Genomic DNA, 21,315 nt, shown 5'->3' with positions numbered 1-21,315 from the left:
CCATCATGTTCTGCCTCAGAACCCCTGTGATCATTGCTCTAGAGCCCCAAAGGCTGTGTGTATCATGCATGTATGTTTGTGCGTGTGTGATCACAGGTCCAGAAAGGCTGTGTGTCTATTATATATGTGAGTGGGTGTTTAGGTGGCAGGATTTCACTATGTGCAGTTCAAGCCTGATCAATCTATGGAGCACTTGTGGGGCTTTTTTAAAAGAGGGGGGGTGTCACAGTTTGCCTGATGGAAGTTTGGTGAAGCTATAGTGAGCTCCATCGAGTGTGTTGCAGAGTAGGCTGTGGGGAAGGAGGGGTTGATCCTCCGAACATCACTTCATAAATAATGCTTTGAATAATGCAGTCAGATAGAGCTGGTTGACATGGACTGAAGGGACATGGTAAAAATAGAAAGAACATTTATTATAATGGCCATGCTGTCCTTATTGAGGGGTCCGATGAGCCTAATAGAGGGTATGGAGGGAGAGTGGCAAAGAGGATAAATCAGATCTGTAACTGCACTCACATTAATGTGCAAATCTATGGTACACATGCGTGCATTGGTATCTCTGCATGAGTCTCTTAATACTGCACTATATAAAATGTTGCTCTAATATAAACACGGAGGCTTAGAAGTCAAGCTAAGGGACAGGGACTGGAGAGATCAGCCTCCACTCTGAAGGTGCAAATGCACTGTGCTCGCTGGCTTATGAATTTCGTGCTGTGCTTTCTATCTCCCCTTTAGTGTTAATTTGAAATTAGAGGATTTTGGTTTGCCGGGCTTCTTCTAAGGATACAGTGTATTGAACGATGCACTTCAGTCATGGGTTGTTCCAATTTATAAAGCACAAGAAAGAGGATTTCTACACCCACTCAGAATATTTCTGTAGTTACTAACAGTTGCAATTAGCATTCCTAAAACATTATTTTGTTGAAATATAGTTTGATCTCTGAGAAATTAAGCTAATTGATTGCACCACAATTGGCCATTTTAATTTATAGTACCCAACATCCGATTTGGACCACACTTCTTCCTACCAATATGTATATTTTTTTGTTTGTCAAAAGCCACCCACTGTACCCCGCGCACCCCAAGCCAATCCCACCCCAACAACCAGTATACAGTAGAGCGGACAGGCTTGAATTGTGAGGATGACCACACCATGCATTTTCATCCTGATCCTGGTTTTCTACTAAAAGTTACAAAGAAAACGTTATGATATATTTAATAAACACAAGAGACCAGCAAAAAGTATAAAAGAGCATAGCGGTATAGCAGGAACAGTGGCAAATAGTGGTCAAAACCTGGTACCTTTAGACTACTTTATGGTAAGTAATACAAGTGACTTTAATTACAAACGTATCTGAACAGGGGGGGGGGGGGACGTCACCAGATTCACAGGGAATACATGAGATAGTATGAAGAAGCAATATTCCAAGCCGCAGCTTCATACTACTTGTCAAACATAGAGAACTGATACTGTATACTGTTGTTGGGGTGGGATGGGCCTGGGGTGTGGGAGTCCGTGGTTGGCTTTTGACCATTTTGGGGATTTCTTAAATGTTTTACTCATTGGTAGGAAGAAGTTGTTCCAAATTGGGTACTATTTGGGTATTATTATCTGAATCCTATCAAATAAAATGGCAAATTTGGGTTCAATCAATTAGCTTAATATCTCAGAGATAAAATTAAATTTCAACAAAATTGTATTTCCTGAATTCCAATCTGAATGCCAATCCGTTTCTAACTACATAAACAATGTCAGAACAATCTTGTCATAGCTTGCTCAAATGACATCGATCCACTCTTCCTACTGTGACGACTGAGGGGAGAGATTTAGAGAAAGAACATAAGAAAGACAAGAGAGGAAAAGAAAAACAAAAAAGTCAGAGAGAAAGAAACACACCACCGACAAAGAAAAAAGAAAGACCTGTGGCAGGTCTTAATTACTTTGCACCTCTCCAACTGTCAAACTACCGTCACATCTCCTGTTTAGCATTAGACCACAAATTGGTCACAAACCAATTCGCCTCCAAGTTTACAGGGTTTCAGGGGTTAAAGAAGGTCATAAAAACGTGTCCTTAAGTAATTACAACAGCTATTATTGTCCTATACCCAACTCTTTTGGGCCCCCTTGGAACTTACTTTTCATCACAACACTAATGCTGTAGTTTCTGGAGTTTTGACTAAAGGACTGTACTCGGTACTCCAAGGGAATGCTGTGCTTAGGATTCTTCAGTGATAGAACTGGGGTAGAAACATTAGGAGCCCATCCCATCCCTTCATTGATGTTTGGAGAAGTACCTTTTTCACAAAAAAATCCACCTTTATGATAAATTATTGCAATCTATCATCACATTTGCAGACTAATGTAAGATAACTTACTGTTCCTGATGAGTAGATTGGATGGTCATAATTAAGGCTAACATAACCTACTCACTCCAACAACAAAAAAAGATCGGAACAATGCCTGCCTTCTCTTTTCTTGCTCAGCCCCAGCAAGAGGATATTTTTGTTGTCGTTGTAGTATCTGGAAAACATTTGACCTTTAATAAACAGATTTCATTCAATTCTACAATGCTTTACATGACTGGAGACATTAGCCAAATCTTTCATACCACAAAAATGACAGGGTAATGACAAACAATAAAAACATCCTCGTCTTGAGTGCAAACATCTAATCTAGGCCTACAAAAAGGGGAGACAGTAATTGTACAACAGCTTTGTATCTAGTCTTGAGGACTACATTTGTATCCTAAAAAAAACTTTCCAGTGGCACTGACTCACCCAATGCTAAAGTCATTGAATATGCACCAATGCTCTCCGCTAGTGCCAATAAAAAGGCTACTGTTGATAACTAAAGACTTTCGTGATTCAAAGGAGAAATATTTTTAGATTTCTTCAAAACAATCAAACTTTATTATTAATTATTGCAATAATGGAGCTGGTCAATGACCACCCTTAAGTGTTCGCTGAGAGACCAAATAAGCAGGGCTAGGTTACAACTCTTCCTAATCCTCCTGAGTCTCTGTGACAAAGAACAGATATGTAAAATTATGTAAGGGTACATTGTGCTCTCACGCAAGATTTACATGGTGCCAAATGTCTGTCTCTCGGTCATTTAATAATTGTTTTTACATAAATACTAATGTAACATAGGACACTAGGTCCTTTCCTCAAATGATGAGGTCCAGTGTCCATCTGCGATGTGGGAGAAATAATCTAGAGGGAGGGTTTGCCTGGCACCGGCAGACAGAACAACATTTCACACAGACACTAATCATTGAATGGAATGCAGTCTTTAGGTTTTGTCACCAAGACATTGTAAATCAAATGTCAGCATTAAGCCTCAGAGGCTCCTCAGAAGAATAGACGTGTGAAAGTACTAATATAAAAATATATTCTAATATAAAGTCATGTGAATATTATAATGTTGTAATTTCCACCACAAGAGAGAGTTTTTTCTTTGTCTTCTCTTTTGTGTTTTTTACGTTTTGAAATATTGCGATAGGCCTATGCCTATTTTTTATGCTTTTCACTGACAGCCGGACAGAAGTAATTATATAATTTTGGCAAATGTTATTCAATTTACTTTCTATTAGATGAGCTGCCTATGCTTGATCCTTCAACCTTCACCTCGTTGTTGTAGAGAACAAAGGTATCTAGAGATTTGGGATTCAAATTATGAACAGAAGAACAAATAACCTTACCCACTGTGATCTCCCTTCAAAGCGTCTGTGTCTGGTGTAAAAACAACATCTGTCAATTTGACTACTTAGCTGCATGAGTTGAGATGAATCAATGGTGCATTATCAGAGCATGCAGACACACCACGGGATGATTTCAGCACACTAACTCCTCAATTTGTCCTATCCAATAAAAATTAAACAATACGAATGGAGTGAGATTTCCTCACTCTTTTAAAAAGAAGTGTCCTTTAACCACTTTCAACTATTCATCCCTCTCTTGCCTGTCCCCCTCCCTTCATATGTATCTGAATAAGCAATTGAAAAGATTGGTGAATGTAATTCCGTTCTTCTTGGGGGGGGAAAAAAACGATATGTTTGTCATGTTGCATTATCATGACCGTGTCTTATGCGTCTTTCTTCAAGGTGAGTCGCTGGTGGGTCGAGCCGGACTGGGTGTCCCACGAGGTTACTGGAACTTCTCCTGGCTGGCCGAGGATGAGCTAAACTCCCCCAAGGCCGTAGCGCCAACGTCAGGTGAGCATCTAGTTAGCGTTCTGTTGTCAGAGCCTCTAAGATTAACTGACAGGCCCCATCACTCTGTGTCCCAAAAAGACTGCGCTCTCTTTGTGTGCGCTTGCCCTCAGCTCTCCAACAACATCCATAACCATCTGTCTCGTTCGTCCTTCACCGTCTGCGGTTTTGTTTTTCACCATCCCTGGCACATTTAACATTTAGCAGCCTCTGGGATGTTCTTTCTCGAAGTCTCTGAATTTGAACTGAAACAAGTTTAACCTGTTGATGCTCTGGGGGCGCTATTTCATTTTTGGATGAAAAACGTTCCCGTTTTAAACAAGATATTTTGTCACAAAAAGATGCTCGACTATGCATATAATTGATAGCATTCGAAAGAAAACACTCTGACGTGTCCAGAACTACCAAGATATTTTCTGTGCGTGCCCTAGAACGTGAGCTTCAGGCAAAACCAAGATGAGACGGCATCCAGGAAATGAGCAGGATTTTCGAGGCTCTGTTTTCCATTGTCTTCTTATATGGCTGTGAATGCGAGAGGAAGGAGCCTGCCCTTTCTGTCGTTTCCCCAAGGTGTCTGCAGCATTGTGACGTATTTGTAGGCAGATCATTGGAAGATTGACCATAAGAGACCACATTTACCAGGTGTCCGCCCGGTGTCCTGCGCCGAAATTGGTGCGCAAAAGTCACCTGCCAGTATTTTTCCATGGGATACAGAGAGGAAAGCAAGCTTCCACGAACTGCATATCAATGAAGAGATATGTGAAAAAACACCTTGAGGATTGATTCCAAACAACGTTTGCCATGTTTCGGTCGATATTATGTAGTTAATCCGGAAAAAGTTTTACGTTGTAGGTGACTGAATTTTCGGTTCGTTTCGGTAGCCAGATGCAATGTAGAAAACGGAATGATTTCTCCTACACACAGACGCTTTCAGGAAAAACTGCGCATTTGGTATGTAACTGAGAGTCTCCTCATTGAAAACATCAGAAGCTCTTCAAAGGTAAATGATTTTATTTATTTGGTTATCTGGTTTTTGTGAAAATGTTGCGTGCTAAATGCTACTCAAAATGCTATGCTAGCTTTGCATACTCTTACACAAATTAGTCAATTTCTATGGTTCAAAAGCATATTTAGAAAATCTGAGATGACAGTGTTGTTAAGAAAAGGCTAAGCTTGAGAGCAGACGCATTATTTTCATTTTATTTGCAATTTTCAGAAATTAACGTTGCGTTATGCTAATGAGCCTGAGGCTTTAGTCACAAACCCGGATCCGGGATGGGGAGTTTCAAGAAGTTAACTGAAGTGTTACAGAAGTGTTACTGGAACAAGTTTAGCTGTAGTGTAACTTAATACCAGTGTTACTGTATTTCAAGTGTTACTAAAACAAGGAAATACTCTGAAACGAGTTCTACTGAAACAAGTGTTACTGAAACTCAGGTCCAATACATGGATATACACTGAGTATACAAAAAATTAGGAACACTTTCTATGACAGACTGACCAGGTGAATCCATGTGAAAGCTATGATCCCCTGCTGTCACCTGCTAAATCCACTTCAATAAGTGTAGATGAAGGGAAGGAGACATGTATTTTTAAGCCTTGACACAAATGAGACATGGGCTGTGTATGTGTGCCATTCAGAGGGTGAATGGGCAAGACAAAATATTTAAGTGCCTTTGAATGGGGTATGGTAGGATGTGCCAGGCACACCGGTTTGTGTCAAGAACTGCAACACTATTGGGTTTTTCACACTCAACAGTTTTTCTTGTGTATCAAGAATGGTCCACCACCCAAAGGGCATCCAGCCAATGTGACACAACTGTGGGAAGCATTTTGAGTCAAAATGGGGAAGCATACCTGCAAGCATCCTCGTAGAGCTTGACACCTTGTAGAGTCCATACCCCGAAGAATTGAGGCTGTGATGAGGGCAAAATGGGGGGGTGCAACTCAATATTAGGAGGTTGTTCTTAATCTTTTCTACACTCAGTGTATGTCTGTCTATATATCCATTATAGCTAAGCCTCTTACAGCACATTCATATCACTGGGATCCCAAGGGTTCGGCCAGGTTTAACTTTCACCCTCACGGACCCTTAGAGGTCACAGGTGTTTTTGTACGTGATAATTCAGAGATGGCTGGCACTAAACTGTCACTGCATACTGTTTATGAAGCGCTTCCCTCCCTGTGACTCCCAGGAACTTTGGCTCAACCACCTGGAATTTGCAGCTACGAGACACTAATTGGTGTCACTGTAAAACTGGGCTCCATTTTGATTTAGAGGGAACTGGCCTGTCGGCCCGAAACGAGCGCCACCTGGGTGTGCTGTCATTCTATATGGGATGACCAGAAATGTCTCTCACCCAGTGACGTCCACTCACTCACCCCCAGAAAAAGGAGGGGGGTGTTTCTAATTGGCACTGTGCCTTCGAGATTGATGAATTAGGATAGTTAGCTGGCAATGAGAAAGACAACATCTAGACATGAAAAGCGCAAATGACCAAAACAGCTCGGAATGAGAATGCTTCCGCAAATAAGGCCCTTGTGGGTTGAGGGAAATCAAATCTTAATGGTGACCAACATATAGTAGTTGACTCACTAGAATTGTATGTGTGGTGACAATGTGTATGGGTTTGGCAAAGGTTCAGTTGCAAAAAACTGGAGGCGATTGTGAGATACATGAGCCTTAATACAAAAAGTAAAAAGCCCATCAAAAATAACCTCAGAGAAGAAGTGCTAGGATCAGGTCCCCCCTGGACATATAATCTTATGATGATCTAAAAGGCAAAACTGACCCTTTATCAGCACTCATCCTCTGACTCTGTGAATATGGCCCCAGAGCTTTAACCATGCCCAGAACATCTTTGGCAAACCTATTGCATGGTTGAAAGCATTGTCGCATGGGGTACTGTTGAGCGCAAACAAACAGTGCCTTCTGTTCGCTATTCCGAACCAATGCTGTACCTACAAGACGAACTATAATGTCAGTTCAGTGAGGAAACAGGCAGGGGTGCACAGTGCTGATAGGAGCAGGCTGGAGAGTGGAGCCGAGTGGAGGGAGGAAGGGAATGGAAGAGGGTGGTGGCCGATGAGCCCTACTGTGCTTCTGCAGGCCCGGTGATAGATCTTAGCTGTCTCCACAGCATCTGCTTGGCACTGGCATTTATTATGGCCACTTTCCACCAGCAGCATGGGCAACCCCCCCTTCCTTCCTTTCACTTTCACCCTTTCACCCTTTTTCCTACTTCAGCGCTCTCTCTCCAACTCTTTCCAGATCGAGATGGATTGTCCCGATTCAGCCAATGATTGCCAGCGATGAGACAGACCCAAATGGACACTTGTGGAGTGGTCCACTATAATGTGGCGGGGGGGGGGGGGAACTCATCGTATGTAGTGGGGTTCTCAGTTCTTGAAGAGTCACAATTTGAGCCACAACATCTGGTTGGATGTTTGACAGTGGGAATTTATGGAGACTTAGACAGAGGAGCTTCAAGCGAGCTTCAAGTGGTGCCACTGTGTCAACAGTGTCAAGTACGGTTGAATGATCAGTACCTGGTGTTGCGAGAATGAAACACCATCCTCTGATCATCATCCAACCTCTTTGTTAATAGTTGACCATTCATCCTCCCTTGTGTCTTTACCATTTCTCTCTCTCTCCTCACCAACCTGCCCAAATCGCTTCCCCTCATCTACTACAATCCTAGGTTGAGGCCACGCATCCAGGCAGTCGCCTTGGTAATAAATTGAGAGCAAGATTGATTTCCATCAAATACCCATCTTCAGGTAGCAAAAATAGAGCAAGGACCAGATGATTACCATAAATGTTTGTTCCCACAGTGCGGCTGTCTGATCATTTACGCTTTATTTCATTTATCCTATCCACATCTTGTATTGTCTCCTGTGTCTGTCAAAGAGGACTCACTACTCATCTATCTGTCTGCCTGTATATAAATGACAGTGTGGCTCCATCTCAGAGGACAGTGAATGAGTTTACCCTAGAGGAACCAGGTCATAAAAAAGTGGAATCGAGACATAAAAAAGCTGGAGCCCACAAGCGATTCAGTAGTAATCAAGAAGATAAACATATTCATCATCCAAGTTAAATAATTCACAAGCACATTTGTCAAATCATTTTCAGGATGCATCGGGCACTGTCGAATGCAAATACATGAAGTGTTTTTCGATTTGAGAAAAATGTGCGTTGTGATGCCTGGCTCAAATGTAGCAATTCAATTTGTATTCTAAATCAAGATAGCCACCTTTGGTATGCATCTAAACGACCCCTGACTCTGAAAAGCAGCAAGGGTGTTCAATCTCTGTTACCCTTGATAAATGGGGTCAGGGTCATTGTGTCATGAAAGGGTTATTAAGCAATCAGGAACCTTTTTATCACAGCCAAATGCAATAGGAATGTGGGGTAGGTGCATAATAAGAAAGGGGTTTGAGGGAAATGACTAACTGGTGTCTCCAAGTGGCCACACACACACCTCTTGAAAGTGTGCACAGTTCCTAAGTAATTTCAGTAAACTTTTATGACTCAAAGAAGAGTCTTTGAAAGAAGAGGCTTTGAGGGCCTCCCGAGTGGTGCAGTGTCTCAAGAAGCAGTGCGGCTTGCTGGGTCATGTTTCGGAGGACCCATGGCTCTCGGCCTTCACCTCTCCCGAGTCCATATGGGAGTTGCAGCATGGGATAAGACTAACTACCAATTAGATAACACGAAATTGGGTAGACAAGGGGTAAAAAGTTTTTTTTTTTTAAGTCTTCAACGTTAAGGTGATTTAAACAAAAAAAATTGCTCTCATAGCTGTGCCTTTGAGGAACTAAAACAAGCACACTTAAACTCAGCGAAAAAAGAAAGGTCCCTTTTTCAGGACCCTGTCTTTCAAAGATAATTCGTAAAAATCTAAACAACTTCACAGATCTTCATTGTACAGTGGGGGAAAAAAGTATTTAGTCAGCCACCAATTGTGCAAGTTCTCCCACTTAAAAAGATGAGAGGCCTGTAATTTTCATCATAGGTACACTTCAACTATGAGACAAAATAAAATAAAAACATTATTTGCAAATTATGGTGGAAAATAAATATTTGGTCACCGACAAACAAGCAAGATTTCTGGCTCTCACAGACTTGTAACAACTTCTTTAAGAGGCTCCTCTGTCCTCCACTCGTTACCTGTTTTAATGGCACCTGTTTGAACTTGTTATCAGTATAAAAGACACCTGTCCACAACCTCAAACAGTCACACTCAAAACTCCACTATGGCCAAGACCAAAGAGCTGTCAAAGGACACCAGAAACAAAATTGTAGACCTGCACCAGGCTGGGAAGACTGAATCTGCAATAGGTAAGCAGCTTGGTTTGAATAAATCAACTGTGGGAGCAATTATTAGGAAATGGAAGACATACAAGACCACTGATAATCTCCCTCGATCTGGGGCTCCTTGCAAGATCTCACCCCATGGGGTCAAAATGATCACAGGAACAGTGAGCAAAAATCCCTGAACCACACGGGGGAACCTAGTGAATGACCTGCAGAGTGCTGGGACCAAAGTAACAAAGCCTACCATCAGTAACACACTATGCCGCCAGGGACTCAAATCCTGCAGTGCCAGACGTGTTCCCCTGCTTAAGCCAATACATGTCCAGGCCCGTCTGAAGTTTGCTAGAAAGCATTTGGATGATCCAGAAGAAGTTTGGGAGAATGTCATATGGTCAGATGAAACCAAAATATAACTTTTTGGTAAAAACTCAACTCGTCGTGTTTGGAGGACAAAGAATGCTGAGTTGCATCCAAAGAACACCATACCTACTGTGAAGCATGGGGGAATGGAATCATCATGCTTTGGTGCTGTTTTTCTGCAAAGGGACCAGGACAACTGATCCATGTAAAGGAAAGAATGTATGGGGCCATGTATCGTGAGATTTTGAGTGAAAACCTCCTTCCATCAGCAAGGGCATTGAAGATGAAACGTGGCTGGGTCTTTCAGCATGACAATGATCCCAAACAGACCGCCTGGGCAACGAAGGAGTGGCTTTGTAAGAACCATTTCAAGGTCCTGGAGTGGCCTAGCCAGTCTCCAGATCTCAACCCCATAGAAAATCTTTGGAGGGAGTTGAAAGTCTGTGTTGCCCAGCAATAGCCCCAAAACATCACTGCTCTAGAGGAGATCTGCATGGAGGAATGGGCCAAAATACCAGCAACAGTGTGTGAAAACCTTGTGAAGACTTACAGAAAACGTTTGACCTCTGTCATTGCCAAAAAGAGTATATAACAAAGTATTGAGATAAACTTTTGTTATTGACCAAATACTTATTTTCCACCATAATTTGCAAATAAATTAATTAAAAATCGTAATGTGATTTTCTGGATTTCTGGATTTTCCTCATTTTGTCTGTCATAGTTGAAGTGTACCTATGATGGAAATTACAGGCCTCTCATCTTTGTAAGTGGGAGAACTTGCACAATTGGTGGCTGACTAAATACTTTTTTGCCCCACTGTATATGGTTTAAACACTATTTCCCATGCTTGTTCAATGAACCATAAACAATTAATGAACATGCACCTGTGGAATGGTCGTTACACTAACAGCTTACAGACGGTAGTCAATGAAGGTCACAGTTATGAAAACTTAGGACACTAAAGAGGCCTTTCTACTGACTTAGAAAAAGAAAAATGTCCAGGGTCCGAACATCACACCTGCGGGACAGGTACAGGATGGCAACAACAACTGCACGAATTGCACCAGGAATGTAAAATCTCTCCATCAGTGCTCAGACTGTCCGCAATAGGCTGAGAGAGGCTGGACTGAGGTCTTGTAGGCTTGTTGTAAGGCAGGTCCTCACCAGACATCACCGGCAACAACGTCGCCTACTGGCACAAACCCACCGTCGCTGGACCAGACAGGACTGGGAAAAATTGCTCTTTGCTGATGAGTCTCGGTTTTGTCTCACCGGGGACCATGGTTGGATTTACATTTATCGTTGAAGGAATGAACGTTACACCGAGGCTTGTACTCTGGAGCGGGATCAATTTGGAGGTGGAGGGTTTGTCATGGTCTGGGGCGGTGTGTCACAGAATCATCGGACTGAGCATATTGTCATTGCAGGCAGTCTCAACGCTGTGTGTTACAGGGAAGACATCCTCCTCCCTCATGTGATACCCTTCCTGCAGGCTCTTCTTGACATGACCCTCCAGCATGACAACGCCACCAGCCATACTGCTCATTCTGTGCGTCAGTGTTCTGCCATGGCTAGCGAAGAGCCCTGATCTCAATCCCAATGAGCACGTATGGGACCTGTTAGATCGGAGGGTGAGGGCTAGGGCCATTCCCCCCAGAAATGTCAGGGAACTTGCAGGTGCCTTGGTGTAAGAGTGGAGTAACGTCTCACAACAAGAACTGGCAAATCTGGTACAGTCCACGAGGAGGAGATGCACTGCAGTACTTAATGTGGCTGGTGGGCACACCAGATACCGACTGTTACTTTTGACTTTGTTCAGGGACACATTATTCCATTTCTGTTTGTCACATGTCTGTGGAACTTGTTCAGTTTATGTCTCAGTTGTTGAATATTGTTAGGTTCATACAAATACTTACACATGTTAAGTTTGCTGAAAATAAACGCAGTTGACAGTGAGAGGACGTTTCTTTTTTTTTACTGAGTTTGGTAGTTGTTTTAGTTGAAACACAACCCTGCATTAACCTCTTTAGGGAATGTGGGACGCTAGCGTCCCATCTGGCCAACATCCAGTGAAGTTGCAGAGCGCCAAATTCAATTACAGAAATGCTCATTATAAAAATTCAGAAAACAAAACATATTTTACGTAGGTTAAAGTTTAACTTCTTGTTAAACCAACCAGTGGCATATTTATAAAATGCTTTTCAGCGATACCTAGCCAGAACATGCCTAGCCCAGAACATAGCCCAGTTGACAAATTATCAAACAGTAACCAGCCAAGCAGAAGCGTTATAAAACTCAGAAATAGAGATAAAATTAATCCATTACCTTTGATGATCTTCATATGGTGACAATCAGAAGACATTAATTTCCTCAAATGTTCCTTTTTTTTCGATGAAGTCTCTTTATATCCAAAAACCTCAGTTTTGTTAGCGCGTTTTCTTCAGTAATCCACAGGCTCAAACTCAGTCAAAAAATCCAAATTGTGTCCGTAAAGTTCATAGAAACATGTCAAAAGATGTTTATATTCAATCCTCAGGTTGTTTTCTAGCCTAAATGATCTATAATATTTCAACCGGACAATAACGTCGTCAATATAAAATGGTAAAAAAGAAATGCACATGCACCTGAAAAAAACTCTGCGTCATGTTAGGGTCCACTCGTTCAGACTGGTCTTACTCCCTCATTAATAAGAATACAAGCCTGTGGCCTCCCCGGTGGCCCAGCGGTTAAGGGCGCTGTACTGCAGCGCCGGCTGTGCCACCAGAGACCCTGGGATCGTGCCCAGGCTCTGTCGCAACCGGCCGCGACCGGGAGGTCTGTGGGACGATGCACAATTGGCCTAGCGTCATCCGGGTTAGGGAGGGCTTGGCCGGTAGGGATATCCTTGTCTCATCACACACCAGCAACTCCTGTGGCGGGCCGGGTGCAGTGCACGCTAACCAAGGTTGCCAGGTGCACGGTGTTTCCTCCGACACATTGGTGCGGCTGGCTTCCGGGTTGGATGCGCGCTGTGTTAAGAAGCAGTGCGGCATGGTTGGGTTGTGTATCGGAGGACGCATGACTTTCAACCTTAGTCTCTCCCGAGCCCGTACGGGAGTTGTAGCGATGAGACAAGATAGTAGCTACTAAAACAATTGGATACCATGAAATTGGGGAGAAAAAGGGGTAAAATAAAAAAAATGTAAAAATAAAAAAATAATACAAGACTGAAACGATTTCTAAAGACTGTTGTGGAAGGCATAGGAACTGCAAATGGAGTCCTAAGTCAATGGATACTGTGATGGCATTGAATAGAAAACTACAAAACAAAAACTACTTCCTGAATAGATCTTTATCAGGTTTTCGCCTGCTAAATCAGTTCTGTTATACTCGCAGACACTATTTTAACAGTTTTGGAAACTTGAGAGTGTTTTCTATCCAAATCTACCAGTTATATGCATATCACATCTTCTGGGCCCGAGTAGCAGGCCGTTTAATTTGGGCATGCTTTTCATCCAAAATTCCGAATGCTGCCCCCTACCCTAGAGAGGTTAATATTTGTGTTTACGCAATTCAAAACAGCTCATTATAAATCACAATCTGGGTTAGGTGGGCATAATTGGAAAGCTTGTTTTATTGCTAGCTAGGTAAAAATATACGATGTTACAGTGTTAGGCTTTCACAAGGAAATTCAAAGAAACAGGCGCACAGAAAACAGTCATGAATACGCTCAGGTGCGTGTAACGCCTTGAATTTTCCTAAAAGTAGACAAACAGGCTCAATCTGTTCAGAAAAACCCAGATTTACGCCATGTCATCTTGTAACTCAAACATAGTGATCAGAAACATTAACATTGTATTTGACATGAGTTTTACAATATGGAAATGTGAAGTGCAGGTGTTTGGACAGGTGTTTGGCTTGCTTGTATGACATCAAAGCGATATTTATTCTAATCCTGAATGTCTGATCTTTCAAAATACATGTCCATCACTCAGACAACAAATAACTGAATTAAATTGTCCAATTTTGGGATGGGGCCTGAGCGCTGATGTAATTTATAGCATGATACTGTAAAACCACTGCATTCCAATATAGGTCAGTGCCCAAATCTGCCATATTTATCTCATATACAAGTGCAAAGGGTTATGGAACTACTAGTGAATACATTATTCTGAACCATTTACCGACCTTGTTTAGATTGATACAGCATTTACATTCACACAGGATAACCATCCATGTTTAGAAACATTCAAACCATTTACATTGAAATTGCTGCACTGTTAACAATAAACTATCAATTATGTTTACAGTCAATGAGCAGCACCATTTACTGTGTAAGAGTTTGTGGGATTCCACCAGGAGGGGCAGATCCCGGGTGGATAGCCATACCTTCTGCCCGAGACGATGCCGCGGTCCGATGGCGGTCCGCTTGTTGTCGATACCTGGAGGTGGTCTTGAGGAGGGCCGACCGGGCGATGACAGTGGCGGACAAACATCTGGGCAGAAGGTATGCCGACATCTTACTGCTCAGGGAAGAGTGGGGGCTGTTATCCCATGGAACACTCAAACAGTGATAGGTCAGTGGCAGAGCAGGGAAGGGTGTTGCAGGCGTATTCCACCCACACCAGCTGCTGGCTCCAGGTGGTGGAGTTGGCAGAGACCAGGCAGCGCAGGGTGGTCTTGAGGTCCTGGTTGGCTCACTCTGACTGGCCATTAGACTGGGGGTTGAACCCGGAAGACAGGCTGGCCGACAACCCAAACAGGGTGCAGAGCGCCTTCCAGAACCGGGACGAGAACTGAGGGCCGCGGTCGGAGACCATGTCCACGGGCAGTCCATGGATCCAGAAGACATGCTGCACCATGAGCTGGGCCGTCTCTTGGGGAGAGGAATGAAGTGGGCGGACTTGGAAAAGCGATCCACCATGGCCAGGATAGCGGTGTTGTAATCAGACGGGGGAGACCCGTGACAAAGCCCAGGGAGATGTGAGACCAGGGGCGATGAGGGATCGGCAGAGGTTGGAGAAGGCCAGCCGGAGCTTGTCGAGGGGTCTTGTTCCATGCACAGACTGTGCAGGCGGCGACAAAGGTGGCGATGTCTGAAACCATGGTAGGCTACCCAAAGCATTGTCTCATAAAGGCAAGGGTCTGCCAGTAGCCTCGGGTCTGCCAGTAGCCAGTCAAGCCTGGAGGAATGGGCCCACTCTAGGACCGCGGAGAGGACAGCGTCAACCGGATGTTCGTGCCTATCTGCCCCCCCCCTAGTGTTTGGTTAGGACTGCTGCGCCTCCCGGACCGGTTTCCCAATAACCCAGCTGAGTGCCGTCACCAGGCACGAGGTGTGAATGATTGTCTCAGGCTCCGGGGCGGTAGCCGTGGGGTTATAGCGGCGACACAGGGCATCCGGCTTGACGTTCTTGGACCCTGGCCGGTAGGAGAGGGAAAAGTGGAACTGGATAAACAGCATGGCCCATCTCACCTGCCAGGAGTTGAGGCGCTTGGCGGTGCAGAGATTCTCCAGGTTTTTGTGGTCGGTCCACACAATGAACGGATGTTCCGCCCCTTCGAGCCAGTGCCTCCATTCCACCAATGCAATCTTCACCAAGAGAAGCTCCCGATTCCCCTCATTGTAATTCCTCTCCGTGGCGGTGAGGCGCTGGTAGAAGGTGGCACAGGGATGCAACATAAGGTCCAAGGCAGAACGTTGGAATCAAACAGCCCCTCCTCCGACGTCCGAAGCATCGGCCTCCACCACGGACTGACAGGAAGGTTCCGGATGAACCAGGATCAGAGCCGTGGTGAAGCAATGTTTAATGTACCTGAATGCCCGGTCTGTGGCGGGGGACCACGTGAACAGAACCTTGGTAGAGATGAGGGCAGACAGTGGGGAAGCCAGGGTGCTGTAACCCCGGAAATGCAGCGATAAAAGTTGCCGAACCCCAGGAAGCGTTGCAGCTGCACCCTGGACGTAGGCGGAGGCCAATCCACCACCACTTTCACCTTCTCAGGATCCATCTTGACACTCCCAACAGAGATGATGGAGCCCAGAAAGGGAATGGTGGAGCAATCAAACTCTCACGTTTCTGCCTTAATGAACAGTTGGTTCTGCAGAAGCCACTGGAATACCTGCCGGACATGGATCACATGTTCTTGGAGGGAGCGGGAGAAGACAAGGATGTCATCAATGTAGACGAAGACTAACCAGATCAGCACGTCGTGGCGAACATCATTCACCAGAGCCTGGAACACCACAGGGGCATTGGTGAGGCAAAAGGGCATGACCAGATATTCGTAGTGGCCGCTGGCCATGTTGAAGGTGGTCTTCCACTCGTCCCCCTCTCGTATCCACACCAGGTGGTAGGCGTTACGTAGATCCAGCTTGGAAAACACAGTGGCCGAGGAAATTAGTGGTAGCGGATAAGTTTTTCACAGTCATGTCATTGACTTTTCTTCTCCACGAAGAAGAACCCTGTGCCAGCGGGAGAGGGATGAATAAATCCAGTAACTAGGATGTCCCCAATGTAGTCCTCCATAGCTTTGGTTTCAGGTCCCGACAGAGAGTACAGATGCCCCTGGGGTGGTGCTATGGAAGGTCAATCCCACAGTCATAGGGGCGGTGTGGCAGAAGGGAAGTGGCCCAGGACTTTCTGAACACCTTGCTGAGATCCTGGTACTCCGCGGGAATGGAGGAGAGATCCAGAACCACCTCCGAGGACCCAGGAAGACGTCCCGGGGCAGGTTGCGCCGGCGCCAGACAATGGGTGTGGCAGAATGGACTCTAGTCCATGATGGACCCCTTAGACCAGTTGATGAGTGGTTTGTGTTGCTGGAGCCAGGAGAATCCCAAAACCACAGGGATCTGGGGGGACTTGATGAGCAGGAACTGAACGGTCTGGCTGTGATTCCCTGACACCCGTAGGCTGATGGGAGTGGTGTTATGGGTAACCCGACCTATAGAGATCCCCGTCCAACGCTCTAACATCCACGGGAATGGAGAGGGGCTGAGTGGGGATGTTCAGCTCTGAAGCCAGTGTAACGTCCAAAAACCTCTCATCGGCCCAAGTCAATGAGGATCCGGAGTGATTTGGACTGGTTTCCCCAAGAAGAATGACATGAAAAAGGGTGCGAGTAGGGGAAGCAAAAAAGTTCCCCATATGGCCCACCAGAGTACTCACTCCTACCGGTGAGCCGGTAGCAGAAGTTAGAAATAACACAATAAATACTCACTTACCTTTGATCTTCATCAGAAGGGAATCCCAGTTAGACAATAAATCACTGATTTGTTCCATAAAGTTCCATAAAGTCCATCATATCTCCAAATAGCCAATTTTTGTTAGCGTGTTCAGCCCAGTAATCCATCTTCATGAGGTAGGAGCACGTCCAGACAAAAACTCGAAAAGTTCCCTTACAGGTCGTAGAAACAAGTCAAATGATGTATGGAATCAATCTTTAGGATGTTTTAAACATAAAACATCAATAATGTTCCAACTGGAGAATTCCTCTGTCTGAAGAAAAGCACTGGAACGAGAGCTAATTCTGTTGGGAGCACACGAACCTGAGACACTCTGCTAGACCACTGACTCAAACAGGTCTCATGAGCCCCTCCTTTATAGCAGAAGCCTGAAACAAGGTTCTGTAGACAGTTGACATCTAGTGGAAGCCGTAGGAAGTGCAATTTGACTCTATAGACACTGTGTATTCACAGCTTTGAAAAACTACAACCCTCAGATTTCCCACTTCCGGATTGGATTTTCCTCAGGTTTCTAGCTGCCATATGAGTTCTGTTATACTCACAGACATCATTCAAACAGTTTTAGAAACTTCAGCGTGTTTTCTATCCAATACTAATAATAATATTAGCATCTAGGACAGAGTAGGAGGCAGTTCACTCTGGGCACGCTATTCATCCAAAAGTGAAAATGTTGCCCCCTATCCCAAAAGAGTTAACTGATATAAGACCCTAGAATGTATCTAAATGTTTATCCATAATTTTTATGATTATTTATTTGAATTGTGCGCCATCCAATTTCACCGAAAGTTGTCCCGCTGACGGGACGCCTAGCCCACATAATATATTTTAATATCCCAACAGGGGCAGGCAATAGACAGGTCAAGGCAGGCAGGGGTTAGTAAACCAGAGGTGGGTCAACAGTACAGACTCAGGGTAAGGCAGAGGTCAGTAATCCCGAGGGAGGCAATGGTACAGGTCGGCAGGCAGGCTCAGGGGCAGGCAGGGTGGTCAGACAGGCGGGCTCGGAGTCAGGACAAGCAAGGGTCAAAACCACGAGGGCGAGACGAGAAAAACTGGAAAAAGCAAGAGCTGGTTAGCTTGAACAAACAAGACGAACTGGCAACACAGGTCTAAATACACAGGGGATAATGGGGAAGATGGGCGACACCGGGAGGGTGTGGAGACGATCACAAACAAAGGTGAAACTGATCAGGGTGTGACAATATAGTGCACTACTTTTGACCAGAGCCGATGAGTGTAAAGTAGTGCACTGTGAAGAAATTAGAGTGCCATCTGTCTCGCAACCTTAGTATAATTAATATGGGTGGATGTTGTGCTGAGAGACCATTCAGCAACTTAACAAAAGCAGCGGCTGGAAATAGATCCAGAAAGAGGCTATTTATTTGGAGAATAATCAGAAGTTATTCATTATAACCGTATAAGGACCACGGAAAATAATGGCTTTGATGTAATATCTAAGGCTAACACTGTACCCGGAAATGTATTATGGCATGGATGAACTTCTATACCAAGTGGAAAAATACAGCTGAAACAGACTTTTACAGACAGTGAATGAGATTTGTCTGTCACAGAGTTGTTCCCTTCGCATTTCACCCATTGTTCTACTTGTTTATGTCTCTTGACAAACATTATTAATAACTCAACTGTTGTCCGATGTTTTACAAAGTCACAATAGGACTTTGTTGTTGTTACAAAGTAGCAATGGCACATTGACACCCACAACTATGAATCAACGTTTAGAAAATGTTTGTGGTGGTTTGCATTTGCTAGGTTGTGTCTTGATTACCAAATGACTTGCAAGAGCCATTATGTAATAGATGGTCAATGCAAAGCCATTGAGAAATATTTGCTGACTAGAATGCTTTTGATGAGGTAGGACAAAGAAAGGTCCAGTTTCATATTGCTAAGTATGACACAAGACCTACAATATGGCTCAGTTTTATCTTGACAGCTGCCACTTGCTTATGACAACCGACTTCACAGTCATCACTCAATCCATTATCCACGTCAGATATTGTAATTGTCTGAGAATAATGCTTAACAAGTAGGTCATCGTCATAATAGCCTGTATAACAATTATATTTAGCCAGTTATCAGTTTATGTGAACAATTATGACACATTATCATGTGATCACATAATAAATCAAATCAACGTTTATTGGTTGCGTACACAGTTTAACAGATTGTATAGCCGGTGCAGTGGTTCCTCCTTTAACAGTTACGATATACTGCAACACACCTTGCGGGCTGCTGCAGACTTCTATGGCACGTTATTTAATTGTCAGCCATTTTTACCATTAATGCTAGTTAGTACTAGTTTGAATACGAGAAGGCATCTTTGAGAAGTATTTGATAGTCTTCAATATTGGCATTACAAGATAATTTTAATAAACTTTTTTGTGGGAACATAGTATATGGGATTGATTTTAAGAAATCTATATTTGATGTTAAAAGTACAAAACCTCCCCAAAAATCAAGAACGTCAGGACAAATCCAATTAACAACCAAATAGCACTGTAAAAGTAATCAAAATGCAATCTATACATATGAACACTATACGTATGTTATGTGATCATTATACCCAATAATGACACCTGCTACGTAGCGTTTTGTACACCTTATGCTGATAGGGATCAAGTGCTTCTACATCTGCATTGCTTGCTGTTTGGGGTTTTAGGCTGGGTTTCTGTATAAGCGCTATATGACATCTGCTGATGTAAAAAGGGCATTATAAATACATTTAATTTCATTTAAAGTTAAATGTTCAGCTTATGCTGTTAAAAATATATATATTTCTGCAAGTATGTTACGTTTCTGCATTCAATGTCGTGTTAAAAGGTTGAAATGGCCTTGCATGGCAAAGTGGTGTTCATTAGCTGACTAATAGTTTACAGAAACTAGCTGAGCTGGAAAGTAGCCTATCACAAAGGGGCATTCACATGAAAGTTAACCTTGGACTAGGGTAGTTCGAGGCTCTCTTGTTACTTATAATGTAAGCAACTGATTTAACCTAATCACTGAGGATGCGTCCCAAATTGCAACCAGTTCCCTACATAGTGCACTAATTTTGACTAAAGCCAAATGGGCCTTGGTCAAAGTAGTACACTAGGGAAAATGGTGCAATATGGGACGCACTCAGAGTGCAAATTACGAGGGGCTCAGTTGGGTCTCAGACCATCTGAATTATATATGAGTCCCCATAAATACAACAAAGTCAAGCTTTGGGTGGGGGTCTTTAAATAACTCTTAATTGAACCTTTCTCCAATTTGTTTAAAAATTGCATTTGTACTGCTACAGTGGTATATATTAAAATAAAAGCATATTCCAGATTAAACAAACACCCCCACATTGGTGTCATGTTTTTTTTTTAAGTATCCATGTGGCTGTCAAGTATCGCCCAATGTCATAAAATGTGTGGGTGTTTTGTAACCGATGTCTCTTTCCATTCATCAAATGGCGCTAGTGCACAGTGAACTGGTTGTGTTCATTCCACATTTAAAGGTAATACGTTTTTGTTTAACCATTAAATTAGATGTCTTACTATTAAGACTAGTGATGCATCGATATGACATTTGACCGATGTGATATTTTCCTTGCCAAAATATACGATACCGATAACCGATATTTAACATTTTAGTGGCCTTTTAAGTGTTAACGCACACAAACACATGGACACAGCAGTCTAAGGCACTGTGTCTCTGTGCAAGAGGCGTAACAACAGTCCCTGGTTCGAATCCAGGCCGTATCACATCTGGCTGTGATTTGGAGTTCCATAGGGCGGCGCACAATTGGCCAAGCGTTGACCATTGTAAATAAGAATTTGTTCTTAACTGACTTGCCTAGTGAAATAAAGGTTACACACACACACCACACTGACCAAAAAGTTATTTGTTGGCATTTACGTATGTCACCATTACCAGTAAACATAATCAAAAACCTATTTATTTCACATGCTGTGCTCTTTCGTTTTTCATTCGTTCATTTGTTTCATTCTCAACCAGGATTTCTATGGAACGCCGTTTGGGTCTTTGTGTGTCAAATAAGCTTGTTGACCAATCAGGACCTGAATATGACTGCACATCACATAATTTAACGCGTTCAAAAATTTACCTAGTTATTACACATTGATTACACTCACTAGTATTTCAGATGTCACAACGATTCATCGGTACGTATGCTATGATGCAGGTAAAGTTGT

General features: G+C 43.4%; 1 protein-coding gene across 1 annotated transcript in view; it reads left to right on the top strand.

Moving 5' to 3' along the window:
• LOC135526149 (ALK tyrosine kinase receptor-like) overlaps positions 1 to 21,315 on the top strand; it is a 759,574-nt gene that overhangs the window by 249,841 nt on the left and 488,418 nt on the right. Inside the window, 1 exon segment of the mRNA XM_064954281.1 lies at positions 4,146 to 4,214. Coding sequence (XP_064810353.1) covers positions 4,146 to 4,214 — 69 coding nt within the window.

Source organism: Oncorhynchus masou, chromosome 32 (assembly GCF_036934945.1).
Source record: "Oncorhynchus masou masou isolate Uvic2021 chromosome 32, UVic_Omas_1.1, whole genome shotgun sequence".
Taxonomy (NCBI): domain Eukaryota; kingdom Metazoa; phylum Chordata; class Actinopteri; order Salmoniformes; family Salmonidae; genus Oncorhynchus; species Oncorhynchus masou.
The sequence above is the reverse complement of the archived record's forward strand: the minus strand, read 5'-3'. Positions and strand labels throughout refer to the sequence as shown.